Source organism: Thermobia domestica, chromosome 6 (assembly GCF_964235325.1).
Source record: "Thermobia domestica chromosome 6, izTheDome1.hap1.1, whole genome shotgun sequence".
In the NCBI taxonomy this organism is placed as follows: Eukaryota; Metazoa; Arthropoda; class Insecta; order Zygentoma; family Lepismatidae; genus Thermobia; species Thermobia domestica.
This window is the reverse complement of record NC_137459.1, coordinates 95,075,272-95,093,109: the sequence shown is the minus strand read 5'-3', so window position 1 is coordinate 95,093,109 and position 17,838 is coordinate 95,075,272. Positions and strand designations below refer to the sequence as shown.

The window sequence follows — 17,838 nt, the reverse complement described above, 5'->3', positions numbered from 1 at the left end:
AAATGCTAGTTGAGTCAAATAGTTGAAACTTGTTACGCTCGTTTCAATTATGTGCAATTTAGTTTCGGATGTAAGCATATTTCTGTATTTTATGAATGGAAGAGAAATCTGAAACACACTTACTTTTGATCTAAAATCATACTTATTACCTTATATTATTATCTTACCAAAAGGAAAGTAAGAAAGATCTAACAGGATGAAGCCAGATCTAAAACTGTAATGCTAGATTTTATAGATAAATCATTGGGGGGAAAAAAAGTATACTTGATTAAGAGTTGAACACGGATCAACTGACTGGTAGATGAAAACGATATCTACTACGCCAAAAATTCAGGTGCTGTACTCCTGTGATAAACTTTAAACATTCAAGTTATTTTTATATTTCTGTTTTGTGGAACTTATAACAATGTAACAAGCAAGGAAAACAGAAAAACTATTTGTGTTACGTGTTGCGTACACTGCATTTGCAAGCATAATATATTTTGTCATTTTACCAAGGTTCACAGTCTTAAAAGTTTTAAATAAGGTCAATTAAATCATTAAGTGAACTGATTTTCTCATACCTTCCATTACTGCAAGGAGCAAAAGATACTATCAGCGAGAAATATTTGCTTTTTTTATTGACAGATAATACTATTTGTAATATGCAACACATGAACACGAGTATAGATGGAACATATGCATTGTATGCAACAGAGAAATCTGCAATACGTCTCGTGGGATAACCTGCAGCAATACATGTTTTTGTGGTTCTACGAAGAGAGAAGATAGAAAAAAAAAATGTTTAAGGATTATATTTAAATGTAAGCACACCGGATAAAATAATAGTTACCCGTTAGAAGTTACCTAATACTAGGCAAAAGCTATTCTCGCTTAGATTATGATTGGAAGTGATTTCACGAAGTATTGCAGATATGACACCTCTCCCTTACCAGTACATCTTGGAGTTCCAGGAAAGTACTTCGGGATGCATATACCTACATTTCAATCTCTGCTCCAAATAGTCCTACAGACTTTCAATTGGATTTAAATATGGGAACTTTGCAGGTTAGACGAGGTGACTAAATGTTCCTTAGATCGTGTGCAAACGCTTTGAAGACGTGTGAGCTCAACAATTGTCGCCTTGGAAGATGGTATGTCCAAGTATATTCATCGTGAAGATGCTAGAAAAATTACAGCACCTGGTCACTGAGAATGCCTAAAGAAACATGATGGTTCATGTTCATATTCAGTTGTACGAGTGGACCCAAGTCATGGTACGAAAAACATCGTCATTGAATGTCATCCTCCACACAATGTTTCATTGAGCTTTCAGTGCACTCAACTCCTTGCATCATTTGAACGCGATTCGTCGGACCACACTACACATTTCAAATCCGCTGCACTCCGACGCGTTGAAGACTAGATTTATGCTTTGCATTGATAAGTGACCTTTTTCGTTGTACTTGATTCTAAATGTCCATTCCATGAAGTATTCTTCACAATTTTTTCTTCAGAAATTGGTTAGAACTGATCTGCATCAATTCCTGTCTGACTTGAAAACGATCCTGTCGTACCCTCTCTTTATTCTGAGTCTGTGTACAACCAAACACTGGACATGTGCAGTGGAGTGGAAAACTTCGACACCATATAACGTAAGAGCGTTAATAACTGCCGGGCTCTTCACCGAATCGAAAACTTTTTCAGTCAATGAACGCAGGACAAAGGCAATTCATACTTGTTTCACCTGAAACTCGACATTTAGTACGAAGCTCGTATAAAGCTACGTTAAGAATTTTACCCCAGCTTCCTTTAGTATGCCTAATGTAACTCCGTCTTCTGATGCTTTCCTCGTTTCATGCTGCGTGTAGTATATACAACCTTTTCTAGCAGAATGAGGGATTCTCTTTTTCATCCTTATCTTCTCTTTCTTTGACTTCCGGTTCATCGCTTGAATATAACTTGGTATAGAATTGGCGAATCTCCTTTAGTATTTCTTCGCAATTCTTAGCGGTTTTACTTATATACAGTAGCCCTACGCAGTCACAATTCAGCCTCCAGGGAATGAGGGCTATGGTTTTTTGTCTTGTAACGATTGGTGGAAGTAGGTAGAAGTATTTCGCCAAATGATCACTTGCTGGCCAAACATGTTGGTAATCAGCCCTGTCATTAGCGAAACATGTAAGGTTTGTCGTGGAAAAGACTTTTCCATTGAGGTACACAATTTGTAAAACATATATAATATGCAGAAAGCTATCAAAATAATGGAAACACTTTATATAGAAGTTACCTGATTAATGCACGTTGGAACCTTTAGGATGTAACACAGCTAGCATTCGTCTCAGGATTAAGCCATATAAATAGTTTCCAGAAGAATAATGAACAATTCTTCGTGCAGTTAAGCGTTCAGTTGGAGAAGGAAATCTGATTCCGACTCGTTGCTATCATAGATGTTTCATAATGTTAAAGTCGGCACTGGAGCGGACCAGAGGTGGTGTTGAAATTCATCTTGATGATCCTCAAACCATGACTGAATAGGTCTGTCTGTATGTATTAGCGCATTCGTTATCTTGGAAAACTGCGTCGTAGTTAGGGAACAATTACCATAAAATGAACATCGTCACTAAAATGTCCACATAATCACTGGCAGTAATTTGTACTTTGAGAGTGATAGTAGACCAACAAATTACTATGAGATTATGGTTCACATCAACACAGAATACAAGCCTCTCTGGACATCCGCCATACATGAACCTGATCTGGAATTGGAAACAAGGAGAAAGATGGCTCATAGAATCATACTACCCTTCTTCAATTGTCAGCATTCCATGTTTTATGTTCTCGCTACTACCTTTTTCAAGTTTCGACCTGACCGTGGGCGTTGAAGTTAGGTTATGCAGCTCTCGTCGAACTGTGAAACTAGAAACAGGTCGTCCCAGATGCTGACAGGACACTTCAGTCAGTTGTACCCGATTATCTACGGTTCTTTATGACAATCTTCTTCCACGTTTGGTGATTTTTCTCAACTAGGCTCTGTTCCTTCCACTATCTTTCTTCATTTTTCGGCATCTTGTTATATGAAACAAAGTCTACTGCCTAAAGTGGGGATCGAGTACTTACTACCTCGAGTGTATATCCAATGCAACCACTCACATTAGGAATCGAACTCGGGACCACGCGCTTTAGTCACTTGGCCATAGGAGACAAACTATTCTTTCAAGACTTGGATATTTTTACCAGGAACCCCATGATAACTTAAAGATTTTTTTAACTATTATAGAAATTCAATTTCATAATGAAAATTACATTTTAAAAATGTATTTACAATAAAAATCTTAATCACACACCGAACTACTTGAGTCATTTCGATTATTGTATATGTCTACTCTTCCTTTCTTCCTTTTCCCACTACACGTAGAGCTTTTTTTCGTATTTTCCGAATTATAATAGCACTATAGTGCCCAAATGGAATTAATCTAATGTATAGTTTATTAACTTCGTGGAAGAGTGTAAATACTGGGAAAATATATGTGAATAAAAATATTAAAACTGCTTACATTTGGGTATACGTTGAGTAAAATAACAATTATGTGTTAAATTTGAAAAGTTGTAAATCGTTACTGTTTTTCCTACTTATATCCTTATCCTTGTTTTATCCTTATAAAAAAAAAAAAAACACATGTAAACAATGTTCACTGGCTCCCAGTGGTGAATACAGCACATGGTTTTTGAAGGAGGTGATAGACTAAGATTTTGGAGTAATTTACACTTTCCTGTAGAAATCTTACATAACCACATATAATAAATGTACAGCAAAACTTGTTCAAAGTGGAATCGTACAGGACTGAACTGTTTTTCCAAATCGGTCAAGTTTCCGCATTATATAAAATTGAATACAGAGGTAACTTTAAGTCTGAAGAATTTTATACTAATTTTAAGTACATACCAACAGGCTTACCTACTGTTCAGGAGTGTAGATTCTCACTGATTTCATTCTTATACTGATAGGTGTTGTAGAACTCAACAGTACATTTACAAATTACGTGTACACTAGATTTCATACTGTATTTCACTGCACTACACCACCCCATACTATATTAAATTATAATGCAGTGCATTTCAGCAGTTTCTTTCTGTAACATTGGTCCAGATATGTGCATATTCTTTGACCTTGCATTAGTGAACCATTCTCAAACGAGTTCGTTAATTTATTTGTTTGCCGGTTTACTTTGGTTTTCCCCTACATTTGACTATTTCCATTATGTTTTATCGCATCCAAGATTAGCATTTTCCCACACTTAAATAGTGCCATTATTTCCCCTACAGAGAGTTTGTTTTCTCTTTAGTTTCGATACGTTTATCATTAAAAGACAAGACAAGTGACTTAGCCATGATGTTCACCGTTAGAAACGTAGGAAAAACTGGTTCGCTAAACTGTAAAAATGTCAATGGGTTGTGTTGTAGGGTCAGTACGCGTAATAGAAATATTCTCCAAGAATTTAGATGTATCCATTGTCCTCCATCCTCTAACAATGGTTTGAAGTATTATGCACAAACGCACTCGGCTGCATCTCTTCACTACTTCTCGAGTCCTAAGTTATCCGTAAACAGCGCGCAGTAAGCGAATAAAATGAAAACTGTGAAAGTACTAGGAATAAACTAAAAAATAATTTCTCAATTTTTGATTATTCCGAAAATATTTCCGCATTATACTGAATTCTTTAATTACCAGTTTTTCGTTTCCGAATTGGATATACTCCGTATTATTGAAAAAAAAAAAAAAAAAAGTGCATATCCCATTTCCTTGGTTGAGACCATGTAATTTATTCACAATGGGCAAGCTTCCGCTATATCGACCTTCCGCTTTCAACAAGTTTTACTGTATATATAGTGTTCAAGTTTGCAGTAGTAAGTGGCGAAAAGACAATACAAGTCATGAAAAGTAAGATTGGAAATTTGATTTTAGACTGCGAAATAATATATGCATGAATTTTCTTAGGATGCTATCGTTTTCATCCAATATTTTAACTACATTTCATCATCGTATCTAATCGACAGTAAATAACTAAATAACTATGGGGCGTAAATGTAAATATTAGTTTTAATTTGGATGTAAAAATACAGTCTTGTTCAAAATACATTGGCTACTACCTTCTTGAAGTTAGTTTTCGCTTCACTATGTATGTGTTCTGTCATTTTGTGAAACTTGGCAGCTGAGAAGAATGCAAATGCATGAAGTGAAGCCATGAACTGAAACATATTCCTTGGTTTCACTGATCAATCAAAACTAATACTGCAAACCTCATATACAGTTCTGATTATATGAATTTTAAAAAGAGAGTAGGTGCCAAGTTTTCTTCGAACAAAACTCTATATAGCATTTCTTTCTGACTGTGAGTAAAGTGACTCCACGATCTCTGCAGCAATTTCTTTTCTTTCCCTAAACACTTGGTTATAATAATTGCCATGAAATAAACACAAAGAAATATACTTAAAATATTTATTGCACGTATAAACATAACAAAAATGCACAATTGTCGAACTGCATCTGCGTATCTCCCTGATAATTTCAGTCTTTAGTGTACAAATATACAGATTATAAAAAGCACATTGTAGTTGTTATAAAATCATTAAGCCGAATTACTCATGTGTTTCTTTGTACTACAAAGCCAATAAATAATTAGTCAATTTTCATGATAAACTACTGACGGCTTTTTTCGCTGCTTCATCGAGATTTGCTGCTGACTGGATGGGAAGGCCTGATTCGGTCAAGATTCGTTTTGCTTCAGCAACATTGGTCCCTGCGGAAACAAAGCAACTTCTTATTATGAGAAGTACTGGCAAAATAACAAGCATTTAAAATATTAAGAAGAATCCACACGATAAATGATTGCAGTCCATTCCAAGACAATAATGGGAATCAGCACTACCTATGGTATTTGGATAAAGCGCATAGCCCTATCACAAAGAACTGAGTGTAATGGAATCCACTTATTTCTTTACTTTTTTCTTCCTTCTTCAAGGAAAATCGTTTCTACTGGACTTTCCATCTACTGGTAAAACTACGCTCGGGGATGCTCGACTTTCTTTTACTGAGCATGTAAGTGCATTAACTATTATATATATTTATCAAAATAATGGAAACACTTTAAGAAAATGCAACCTACGTGATTAATACGACGTGGGACCACCTAGCAGAAGCCACCGTGTGCATGAGTTTCCTCGGGGTACTTCCATTTTCTTCATTCCACCATTTTATTCATTCTCATCGTGAACATCTGTTTTAGCCTACGGGGCGTAACCGTGGGATATAAAACTTAAGGACTTCGTAGTAGAAGTCATATTTCTCAGGAATCGTTTCTAGAGGAATGGTGGGTCACTCTTCATGCAGTGCAACACTCAATTAGCCTGGGTAGGACTATCTGTGAATATTATAGCGGACTATCATCTTGAAAGAGTCCGTCGTGGTTAGAGAACAATATATGTACCATAAATTGCACCTGGTTACCTAACATGTTCACAATCACTGACAAGAATTCGTGCTTTGAGGGTAATAATAGAATCAAGGGAATACCATGAATTTGTGGCCCACACCAGCAAAAAGCAGCTGTCATGCGTAATGGTAGGAAGCAGACACTATGGAGTATACCTCTTCGGCATTTCGCAGACACAAAGTCGACCTGCTGTCAGCAAAAGGAGAAATGTGTTTTGTCGGATTATATTACTCTCTTACAATCATCGGAAGTGCATCATTTACGTTCTCGCTACCATCTTTTAGTCCTGCAGTGTTGGCGGCGGTGATCAGGGTTTTTTGAAATCGTAACCCGATCGCGGATATTGAAGTTATGCAGAATACTATCAATGTAGAGGCAAGTCTTTCCTCATGTGACTGAGTCCTGCAGTCAGTTGTGTCGCACTAGCTCTGCCATTATCTGTGAAGATCTTCTTCAATTTTCAGTGATCCCTATCACTATATTTGTTGCAAAAAATTTTCTCCTGGAGGGGAAAATCAAGATGAGGTGATACTATTTACTAAAGGAGGTGCTCGTGCAGGAGTAACATATAACCATAACTTAAATTATCTTAGCTCCGGGAATGCGGTTGGCAAACTTAGGGAGAAGGAACACTTTTGAAAGCATGCCTACAATAGACTGCCTATAACCTTGGTTTTCATCTACTATTTCTCTTCTCTGATGACGTTGTTAAAGAGTTCTGTATGCCGTCATCACTTTCAATACAATTTTTCTAGAAACAACAAACTCACTGGCAGTCGTGGATACAATTGGTTCAATATTTTTGCCCTCTTACAAAATCGGCGAATCCTTTAATTTTGCAACGGCAACGTTTAGCCTATCGCACACACGAATCCGTACACCACCACCTCCCGTACTACTCACTATCAGCCAAAATAACACAAACACAAGATGTCGCAGAGCACGAATTGCTAATTAATAAAGATTACGGGTCGCAGTACATGGATTTTTGTATTATTCTGATAACTATCTGTGCGTCTTTATATAGGGTGAAGCCGTTAAGAAGCACCAGGCCATTAATTTGTACTCAACACCGAGGTTATGAAGCACGGGACCTACTACTAACGTGGGTTCCTAACTACGACCGGGTTTGGATTCCGGTTCAGTAGGTGGGTGCACAGACCATCATGCCAGATCAATCCTGCCTGTATATATCGTTCCCCACCATAATATCTCGCCATCAAGATAGGTGGATTACAGTACCACACTACCAACCCTGGTTTAACCTTGATTATGTCACAAGAAGTTATTGCTGAACTGTTTCGGTAGTTCTTGCTACTATCTTTGTCGGCAGGGTTGGCTTACCTACGACCACCTGTGAGAACATCCTGCAATTTTATGGTACAAGGTAGGAGAAAATTGAATCCAATAATCTTGGAAACCTTGTTCCTTTTATTTCTAGGCATGTTCTGGAGTGAAACTTTTCTTTATGAAGCACTAGAAACAAGAAATTTCTTGAACTTCTTATGTTGAGGAAACTACATCTTGGTACCAATATCTGGGATCCGATATAATTTAGCTGTGTTAATTCCACACTTATTGTTGATATACGGAAAATCTACATGTTATACGAAATACTAAACAAGATACATAAACACCATGTGCATGGGTTTTCTCAGGGTTCTCCCGTTTCCTCCCACTTTCTTTATTCCATCATTTCACTCTTCTCATCATCATCGTCTCCTTTAGCCTTGCCGGCATAACCGTGGAACGTAAAAATGAAAGATTTCATTTTCATTTCATATTAACAAGATACGGCGTCTCCGTACTTAATGTATTACTAAAACTTGAAGAGATGAATAACTGACTTCAAGCGCGTGAAAATTCGTTGCACTATCTGAAAATTGCTTTTGTTCTGTTTTTTGTTGACAGCTTGTATTGGTAGTAGATAAAAATCTGGTTGATCACCAAACTTAAAACAAACAAAAAAATAAATAAATAAATAAATAATGTCTTCCTTCTATGACGCTGAATGGCTGCTGTGGTGTAAATTATGTATGTAACATTTATGATGAAGTAAAAGATTATATCAAATTAAAATCTGTCATTAATTATAAATAATAATTATTAATGATACATTGTTTATCCAGACATACCTTATCCAAATTCAAATCTGGATTTTTTTCTAATGCAAAGATTTTAAAATGTTTTTGTTCATTCCATATAAGATAATGATTAAACCAGTATTTTGACTCCCTTGCTCATGACTACGTCTGAAAATTTTATTTTCGAAGACGAAATAAGGCTTGACTATTTCATAAATCTCTCTCAAGCTACTTTTAGGTTCTTTCGATGGGTGTCAATTTTAAGTTGTTGGCATTTACAACCAGACACATTTCTGATTCTAAATCTACACTGTTATTGATGGTATATTTGAATTTTCCGATGTTCTTGGTAATGTAGCTGCTTTGCTACTTAGCTATTTTGTATATATAGAGATTCTCTCTAAGACTATAAAGGACACGCCTTCCTTACGTACCTTACATAATCCAAAAATGATGAGAACAGATGGGCCATCAATTTTTAGAAATTTAGCTTGCTTGTCATCTATTAGCCATGATTCTTTTAACAGGCAGTTCACTTTTTTAGTTATGTCATTTAAAGGGTTGACATTACCCAGAAGAGTAGATGTTGCTTTCAAAATGAAATGAAATCTTTAAGTTTTACGTCCCACGGTTATGCCGGTTAGGCTAAAGGAGACGGTGATGATGAGAGATGAGTAAAATGGCGGAATGAAGACAGTGGGAGGAAACGGGAGAATCCCGAGAAAACCCACGAGCACGATCTTCGTCTACCACAAAGTTCACAGGGCGCGAGCTGGGATCGAACTGGGGACCCCAAGCACCGAAGGTGAACGCTCTACCATTGAGCCACCACGCCCTTCTATGTTGCTTTCAATTTGGATCTAAGTTTGCTTTTGTTATCATTCTTATCAATTACAATAAGTGTGCCTCTCCATTTAATGCATCATTCTTTGAGTTCTGTAATTAATCTTCTGGGTTCAGCTGCGAGAAACACCTAGTAATACAAGGAACCAGATTTTAAGATTGTTGGATTCAACTTGTATCTCATCTTGTACCTGATGCCGGCCGGTCAAGCTTGCAAGGTTCCACGGACTATGGCAATCAGATTTGTTAAACAGTGCGTATGGACACTTCTGTTGTATTAGTCATTATGCAGTTGAGCCAGGAAGCTGTACTGCAATGCATTCTATGGCATAAAAACAAAGTATCAGCGATTTCAGTATGGACGTTAGCCTCCATTGTTGTTCGATGAGCTTCGAAGACTCGGTTTTCACGAATCCCAAGAGAAAAAGTCTCTAGCTATCAGATCCAGCAAACGTGACGGCCAAGGCACACAGACAAATCGGGAGATAAGGTGGCCGGAAAACAATAAGTGCAGTTCCGCCATTGACATCCATGCGGTATAAACTGTTGTTACTCAGTTCTATTCGAACTATTACTTAGATTTGAACTGAGTTTAGTGTCTCTTTCAGCAGCGAGGCTATATGAGACGTGGGTCTACAGCTTAACGTGGGATCCGAAACACATGAGCTCCCCCTGGGAATCGAACCCGGGTCTCCCATGCCAAAGGCGCGTACGCTAACTGCTTAGCCACAAGGAAGCTCCCGTCTAATTAGATAAAGATTTCTGTGGCGTTAGAATGACGAAGTTCCGTACCATGGAGCTCCATTGGCGTCCCAGAATAAAAACGTACCGACGATTCCAAAGGTAGCGATTTCGCATCATCCTTCAACTTTCAACCGGCTGCGCTTTTTAATAGAATCTCGCGAGTTCTCGGTACCGTAGAACTCATTCTGTTTATCTACTGCTCCTGGTTTGCTATCTGACATCAAGAAGGTATCAACAATTCCTGGATCTTTTGTCTACTTCTTCAGAAAGGCGTAGCATAACTAAAGATGTGCGAATTTGCTATCGGAGACCATTGCGTACAGTACTTGCATCTGGGCTCGCGGGTGGATTTTAAGTGCAGAATTTGTTACATGCTGCCACTGCTTAAGTGCAATGACTGCAGTTTACAGAGCAATTATTTTTGTTGACTAGTCTCGATTGCCGCTTGCATATGGTCGATGCTTTACTGTGTCCTGACAGCTTGGGGTTGTCCAGGATGAAGGGTAAAGACTCCTCCTTGCGCCACTTTGCTGCTCCTAAAGCGCAAGGCATGACTGTAAAATACGTCCCTACGTTAACGTATTCAACGGAAATCTTTGTTGAGTCTCTGCTTTTGACTTGGCATCTATAAACAATTCCACCACGAGAACGCCATCTTGGACACGCTATTTCTAGATATCCATTGAGTTGAGTTGAATTTCAGTTTAGCGTCCCTTTCAGCAGCGAGGCTATATGAGACGTGGACCTACTGATTAACGTGGAATCCGAACCACATGAGCTCCCGCCGGGAATCGAACCCGGGTCTTCCGCGCCAAAGGTGCGTACGCTAACCACTTAGCCACGAAGGAGCTCTAGATATCCATTGAATTCCTTTACACAGGCGCGTGTGTAGAACCTGTCGTCTGTACACGCCTATGCACCGCTCACTTGTGGTAGCCAATAGAAACCAACTGGTGTTTCTGATTCCCTGTATTACCTTAAAAAAAAAAAAAAAAATCATATCTCTAAAACGTAAATTCTGTCTTTGCTTTATATATACTAGCATCAATTACCCGCTTCGCTGGGTTAAATTAAGAAAGAAATAGTAATATGTTTCGTTAGTCAGTCATTTTTTACTATTAGTAAAGCGCTCTTTGATATTGGTCATTTTCGATTACTTTTATATATCCCCTCTCCTCCTCATGTTGCGGGCCACGGCATTGGAAGTATCATTGTTCATCTCAGCGACTCCGAAAAGTATGAATTCGACACTGATATTGGCAATTTTGATTATATATATATAGATATATAGATATCTTTCCCACAATATTTGCGGGGCTGAATTTGGATTTAAATGGCATCAGAAGTGTCACTGTTCATCTCAGCGACCTCAAAAACTATAGATTCGACACTAATATCAGTCATTTTCGATCATTTGTAAATGTCTTTTCCTTCCTTTAAGTTACATCGTCAAAGTGATATGACAAAAATCATCTCATGTTTGAACTTAATCTAGGTTGAAAATTTGGTCAAGATCGGTTCGGTGGTTCAAGAGTTATTAAGTTTTATTTATTTTTATATATCTCCCCCTCCTACCTCCTCCCCTAAATTCTATCGTCAAAGTGAATAGATAAATACCATCCCAGGCCCGAACCTCATCTATGATGAAAAGTTGATCGAGATCAATCAGGTGGTTCAAGAGTGAAGTCACATAGACAGTCACTTTCATTTTTATTTTTTTTACATATATATCTCCGCCTCCCCCTACCCTTACCCTACGATATACCGTCAAAGTTAAATGATAAAAATTATTTCAAGCCCGAACATCATCTATGTTGAAAATTTGATCGAGATCGGTTGGGTGGTTCAAGAGTTATTAAGTTTTATTTATTTTTATATTTTAACTAAAAATTAAAAATATTCACTTTTGGCAATTTTGCTGTAGGTTAGTCCCGAAAGGCTACAATCATGCCAAATTTCATCATTCTAATCTTGCCGGAAGTGCCTAAACATTTTGGGTGTAGAAGACGTCCTATATAAATAACATAGGAAAGATTTTTCAGTTCCCCATAAAACCACTCTAGGTTGGAAATTTTTACTTCTGATGATTCATTTAGGTAACGCTAACGAAAACATACAAGCATACCGAATTTCAAGTTTTTATTCCAATTCTAGGTACCTAAAACATGAGATAAGTATATATATATATATATATATATATATATATATATATATATAAACCCGCCTACTTAAATAAAATGGGGAGATTCTTCATTCCCTCTTTAGACCCCCTAAAAATTAAAAATATTCACTTTTGGCAATTTTCCTGTCGGTTAGTTCCGGAAAGCTACAATCATGCCAAATTTAATCATTGTAGCCCTCAGGAAGTACTCAATAATTTATGTAGCTCATGTAGTTAAATATAGTTAGGATATTTGCAAAGAGGTTTTAAGTATTCCTATATATATCTATATATATATATATATATATATATATATATTAAGTTGTAGGCTTCATATTAGAGTGAATCAACTTTCCTTAAAAGAAACACTTCCTACAGACGCTTTTGAAATACATACCTAATATATATTTTAATGTTTTTTTTTTTTTTTTTTTTTTTTTTCCAAAAACGTTTTCCAAGATGTTTATTCCCAAGACTACTCTAATTTCTATATTACATATTCAAAGACTCACCTTCTAAACGAACAACAACTGGAATAGACAATTTCAAGTTTCTGGAAGCACTAACAATTCCATTTGCGATCGTAGCACAATTTACTATCCCTCCAAACACGTTCACCAATATGGCCTTTACATTTTTATCTGAAAAATAAAAATGATAATGAAGAAAGTTACAATAATTATTGAAAAAAATGACAGTAGACTGTACAAAACAGAGGGCATACTATTTGAATGAATACATAATTGAACAATACAAAAAGAGTTACACAGTTCCTAAAATTTCCGTCCTAAAGCAAATGATACCATCCAACTACAGTACAGACAATCTTCCAATGAACTAATATACATTATACACGGAGAGCGGACATAAAAACTGTATTTCCGCAATGCAAATGCCCTTTTTGTGATATGTCTTCTGAATTCATTGAAGTTTTCTGCTAATGGTCCGATTAAGAATCCTGTTAAATGAATTTCAATCAAAATCTTTTCCCCTATGGTAAAATAAAAGTAAATAATTATATTTATTTATTTATTTTATTTATTTAGCAATCACCAGATACAGCTCAGAGGCCATTTTACACTGGATATGTAACAATAACAATGGAAAGGATTTGGGAAGGTATCGGCCAGGGCCTGTTTTACTAGGTACCATCCTGGCATTTGCCTGGTAGGACTGAGGGAAACTCTGGAAAACCTCAGACAGGATGGTCGGCAGCGGGATTCGAACCCACGACCTCCCGATATCAAGAGTTATGCATACTCCATAACAAATGTACGCTCAATGAACTAAGTGGAACATACCTTGTTAATATTTCTGAATTACTTTTTATTATTATTATTATTATTATTATTATTATTATTATTATTATTTCATTAGTGTAATTAATCAGCTTATTCGGAAGATAGTAATGAGATAAATTTTACAAAAGAAATTAATTTATTTCCGTTACCCTGCACAAATACAAGAAATTAGTCTGTGCGTTTATAATCATCAGGTTCTTCAGAACAATCATGTTTTTAGTTAAGCATGATACAAGCCAAAACTTTGCATAATATTTTATTGCATCAATATGTGTGAACTAACCTGATGTGAGAATATTAAAAGCCTGGCGGACTTGCTCCTCTTTTACTCCACCACCAACATCGAGGAAGTTTGCCGGTTCTCCACCGTAAAGTTTAATTATGTCCATTGTCGCCATTGCAAGTCCCGCACCGTTAACTATAACAGACAGAAAAACAAGAATGAAAGAGCCAATGAAATTAGGAAAAAAAAAGAAAAAAAATATTTACTGCTGATTAAACTGCATGTGTTAAGAAAGAAAAAACGTACCTAAACAACCAATATTTCCAGACATCTTAATGTAATTAAGATTATGTTTGGCTGCTTCTGCCTCACATGGATCATCCTCTGACGTGTCATGCAGTCTAAATATATCTTTCTGTCGATAGGAGGCGTTGTCATCGAACTGAATCTTTGCATCCACAGAGATCACATCCCCATTCCTTGTTTCAACCAGAGGATTTATCTCCAGTTGAACCGCGTCCACCTTATGGAAAAGGTTCCACATTTTTTTTATTTCCGCTGCAGCCTAAAATATTAATCAGCAGTGTTAGTATATTTTGTGTAATCATATCTAGTGTATAGTCAATCACTAAACTTTTGTTTTGAGACAGCGCTAACTCAGTAGTCAAGCGCTCACTTCTGGCGCGTACAGTCCCTGGTTTGATCTCACCTCCCACCAAGTGAGTTTTGTGGTGGACAAACACCATGTACGTGGGTTTTGTCGTGGTTCTCCCGTTTCTTCTCACTTTTATCATTCAACCATGTGAATGTCATCTCATCATCATCGTCTCCCTTAACCTCAGTGCATAATCGTGGGACGTTAAACAAATAAACCTAATTGTCAATGAAAATTATATTACTAATACATTTATAATTTTATCTATCTAACAATTCTGTTCTCAATACCATTTTTCACAAAACACACCAGCCCAGCAAAAGTTACTCTTACAACTATTTAAACAAGAGAGACACAATATTTGTGGTGAAAGAAATCATCTCAAGAATGCCATTACTGCAATCGTCAACGAAAATCAAATTCCATCAGAGGTGAGTTTTTACAGAATATCCATTTGATAACATGGCGAGTCACACTGGAAACATTTTCTTCGGAAAAAAAAGGAAAAAAAATGCTATAATGTGTATTTGAAATGAACTCTCCTAAAAAAATGTGCCAGATATTAGGAGTACTGCTTGATGCTAAATAATGAATGCAGTTTAAATGTCGGAGACCAAAGAAATTTAAAAATTGAAAACACGTAACTGGGCTGGAAATAGAAACCTGCCTATCTACCATACTAGTGTGCAAAACACTATACCACTCAGGTTTTTTTTTTTTTTTTTTTTTTTTTTTTTTTTTTTTTTTTTTTTTTTTTTACTAACCACACACATTCACTTTTAGGGACCATCTTCAGTCATCTTAGATTACATGAAGTGTACAACATACATTTGTTACACTCAGAAAACTTTGACTATATTAATGAAAAACTTCAGTGGTTGAATAATGTGATGTGGTCTAGCTCATATAACACAAAAACAACATTTCGATTAGTGATTCAATTTTAACCAAACTGACATCTAAAACCCTTTAACCTACCCAACACAATAGTAGCCGTTTATACAAACACATGAGAAAACATGTTTTCTATTTCAAACGAGATCAGATTATATTATTATTATTATTATTATTATTATTATTATTATTATTATTTATATATTACTTGTTATTTTTGAAGTAAACTTATTCCCGAAATATCTCGTATTTGATACATAACTTCCGTTTTGTAGATGTCCGAAGTAGCTGAGAGGCGAATTTCACTCTTAAAATTTAAAAGCTACATTTTTAATATATAATCTAACTACTATCATAATATTCATTTATAAAAATTTAATATCAAGATGTAGAAAATGGTATTTAATTTAAAGGAAGAAACAAGGTAGGCGAAAGAAGTTGCTGTTATGTTTATATTTGGTTTTAGTGATATTCGGGAAATGAGTCGCTCCTTTGCTGAGAAGAGATTGTTGTTAGTATGTGATATTAAATATAAAAGGTTTTCAAGATAGAGCACATAACGTAATTTTACTGCATCAGGTTCACGAAACACATTCCTTCAACAAATACTACAAAATCCATTTAAAACTACCGCACATTCATTTATACGGGTCCTTACAGTGAGGTTTGGTATTTTTCCTTTCAAAAATTTAAGAAAAACTGGACAGAGCTGTAAAGAGCCGTATATTTTAAGACTGATATGCCCTTCGCCTTTTTTTTTTTTTTTTTTTTTTTTCATGTATAGCATGTGGCCAAAAATCTGCACCGAGCTGAATATTTTACAAATCGCGTATGGGTTGGATGTGAAGTCAATTCGTATCAATATGACATCCTCTTTCAACGAGAAATGGAATGTGCAGTTCATTTTACAATGTCACGGTTGTGAGCTTGTGAACGATTTTAGGGTAGGTTTTGGATTCTGCAGGATGTTCCGAAAGGAAGAATTACGTGTCATATACACCTTGTAACACAACAACAATTACATACATCACTAAAACATCTGCGAATCACAAAAACAACACACGAGCACCAACACAGAACATGTTCCACAAGTCGCCGCACTCTTTTAAACACTTTCGCAAACGTTTAACCCAATAGTCGTGCATCATACGAAGCACATAAGATGATATTTTGCACATGCCTCAGAGATTTTCATTTTCAGGTGGGCAATACCATTAATTTTACATTGCCACATAAGCGTTCCTAAATAAAAATCAAAGTAAAACGGTCGGGGAACCATGTTGGCCACTCAACTAGTCCACACCGACCTATCCATCTACCTGGAAACTGTTCATTAAGCCACTTGACAAGCCCACAATAATGTGGCGGTGCGCCGTCCTGTTGCCAATATTCGAGGAAGGTGCTATCTTCGTTTAACAAAAGTGGCGTAACAGTTCTCCGGCATATCTAGATATGTCGCAGCATTTTGGGTCCTATAAATGAAGATAGTTCCGATATTTTCAACGAACTTAAAAAGTTTGTTACTGAATTCTCTATGTCTGTGTGTCTGTCTGCCTGTTCGTCTGTCTCTTATTTGCGATTTTTTTCAATTTTGAGCCCTCCATTCAATAAAGCATCAAGAACTATCTGAGAAAGTGGTGGAATTTTTCAGGTCACTCTTACCGTTCCCGAGATATTGGCCAAAAATAGTTCCAATTTCGGGAGATTTAAGGAGCCATATCTCGGGGACTGTAAGCCATAGAGAGATGATATTTTGCGAATTTTTGCGGGAAAGAGAACAAGGTACGGATAAAAAGATTTACTTCTACATCTAGGAGAAATCACAGTTATCCTTCCCGCTACATCTCTCCATTATTTTTATTAAGTTCGTTCTGGTAATGCTCTTGAAGCATTCACAACTGGTTTTCACTCCATACTCCGTGCCACACCGTTACATGCCTGCACTTTGCATCTTAGTTGGATCTGTCCAATGCAGATTTGACTCAGCTCAGTACTGAACATTCTCCCATTAAACGAATAGTGAGATAGTACCTTTTACTTATTACCTGTCAGAATCCTTTCCACTTTTTCCCCATTTCTCATTATAATGTTAAAATTCATTCCAACTATACCCGGATCTCTATTAAATAAACACTTCTCTGCAATAATAATAATAATAATAATAATATTAATAATAATAATATTAATATTAATATTAATAATAATAATAATAATAATAATAATAATAATAATAATAATAATAATAATAATAATAATAATAATAATAATAATAGATAACAATGTTCCGCTAATAACTAGCCATGTTTGATTCTGGGTACACGATATATACCCCATGGCCTATACACAGCGAAAAGAAAGACGAAAATATAATATTATACCAATGTTCTTGTGATGTCATGAGGAATATCAGTGAAAGAAAATTAATTAAGACGGCCTATGCTCTCGTGTACAATTTTATAA

General features: G+C 36.2%; 1 protein-coding gene across 2 annotated transcripts in view; it reads right to left on the bottom strand.

The window, feature by feature from the left end:
- Positions 1–5,465: 5,465 nt before the first annotated feature.
- Positions 5,466–17,838, bottom strand: part of ScsbetaG (Succinyl-coenzyme A synthetase beta subunit, GDP-forming) — a 37,450-nt gene continuing 25,077 nt past the window's right edge. For both annotated transcript variants that reach the window (XM_081761838.1, XM_081761839.1), the window contains 4 exons: positions 14,136–14,394; positions 13,890–14,024; positions 12,818–12,946; positions 5,466–5,780 (listed from right to left, as the gene is read on the bottom strand). In XM_081761838.1, the coding sequence (XP_081617964.1) occupies positions 5,671–5,780; positions 12,818–12,946; positions 13,890–14,024; positions 14,136–14,394 (633 nt within the window). In that variant the 3' untranslated portion in view covers positions 5,466–5,670. The remainder of the gene's footprint in view (positions 5,781–12,817; positions 12,947–13,889; positions 14,025–14,135; positions 14,395–17,838) is intronic.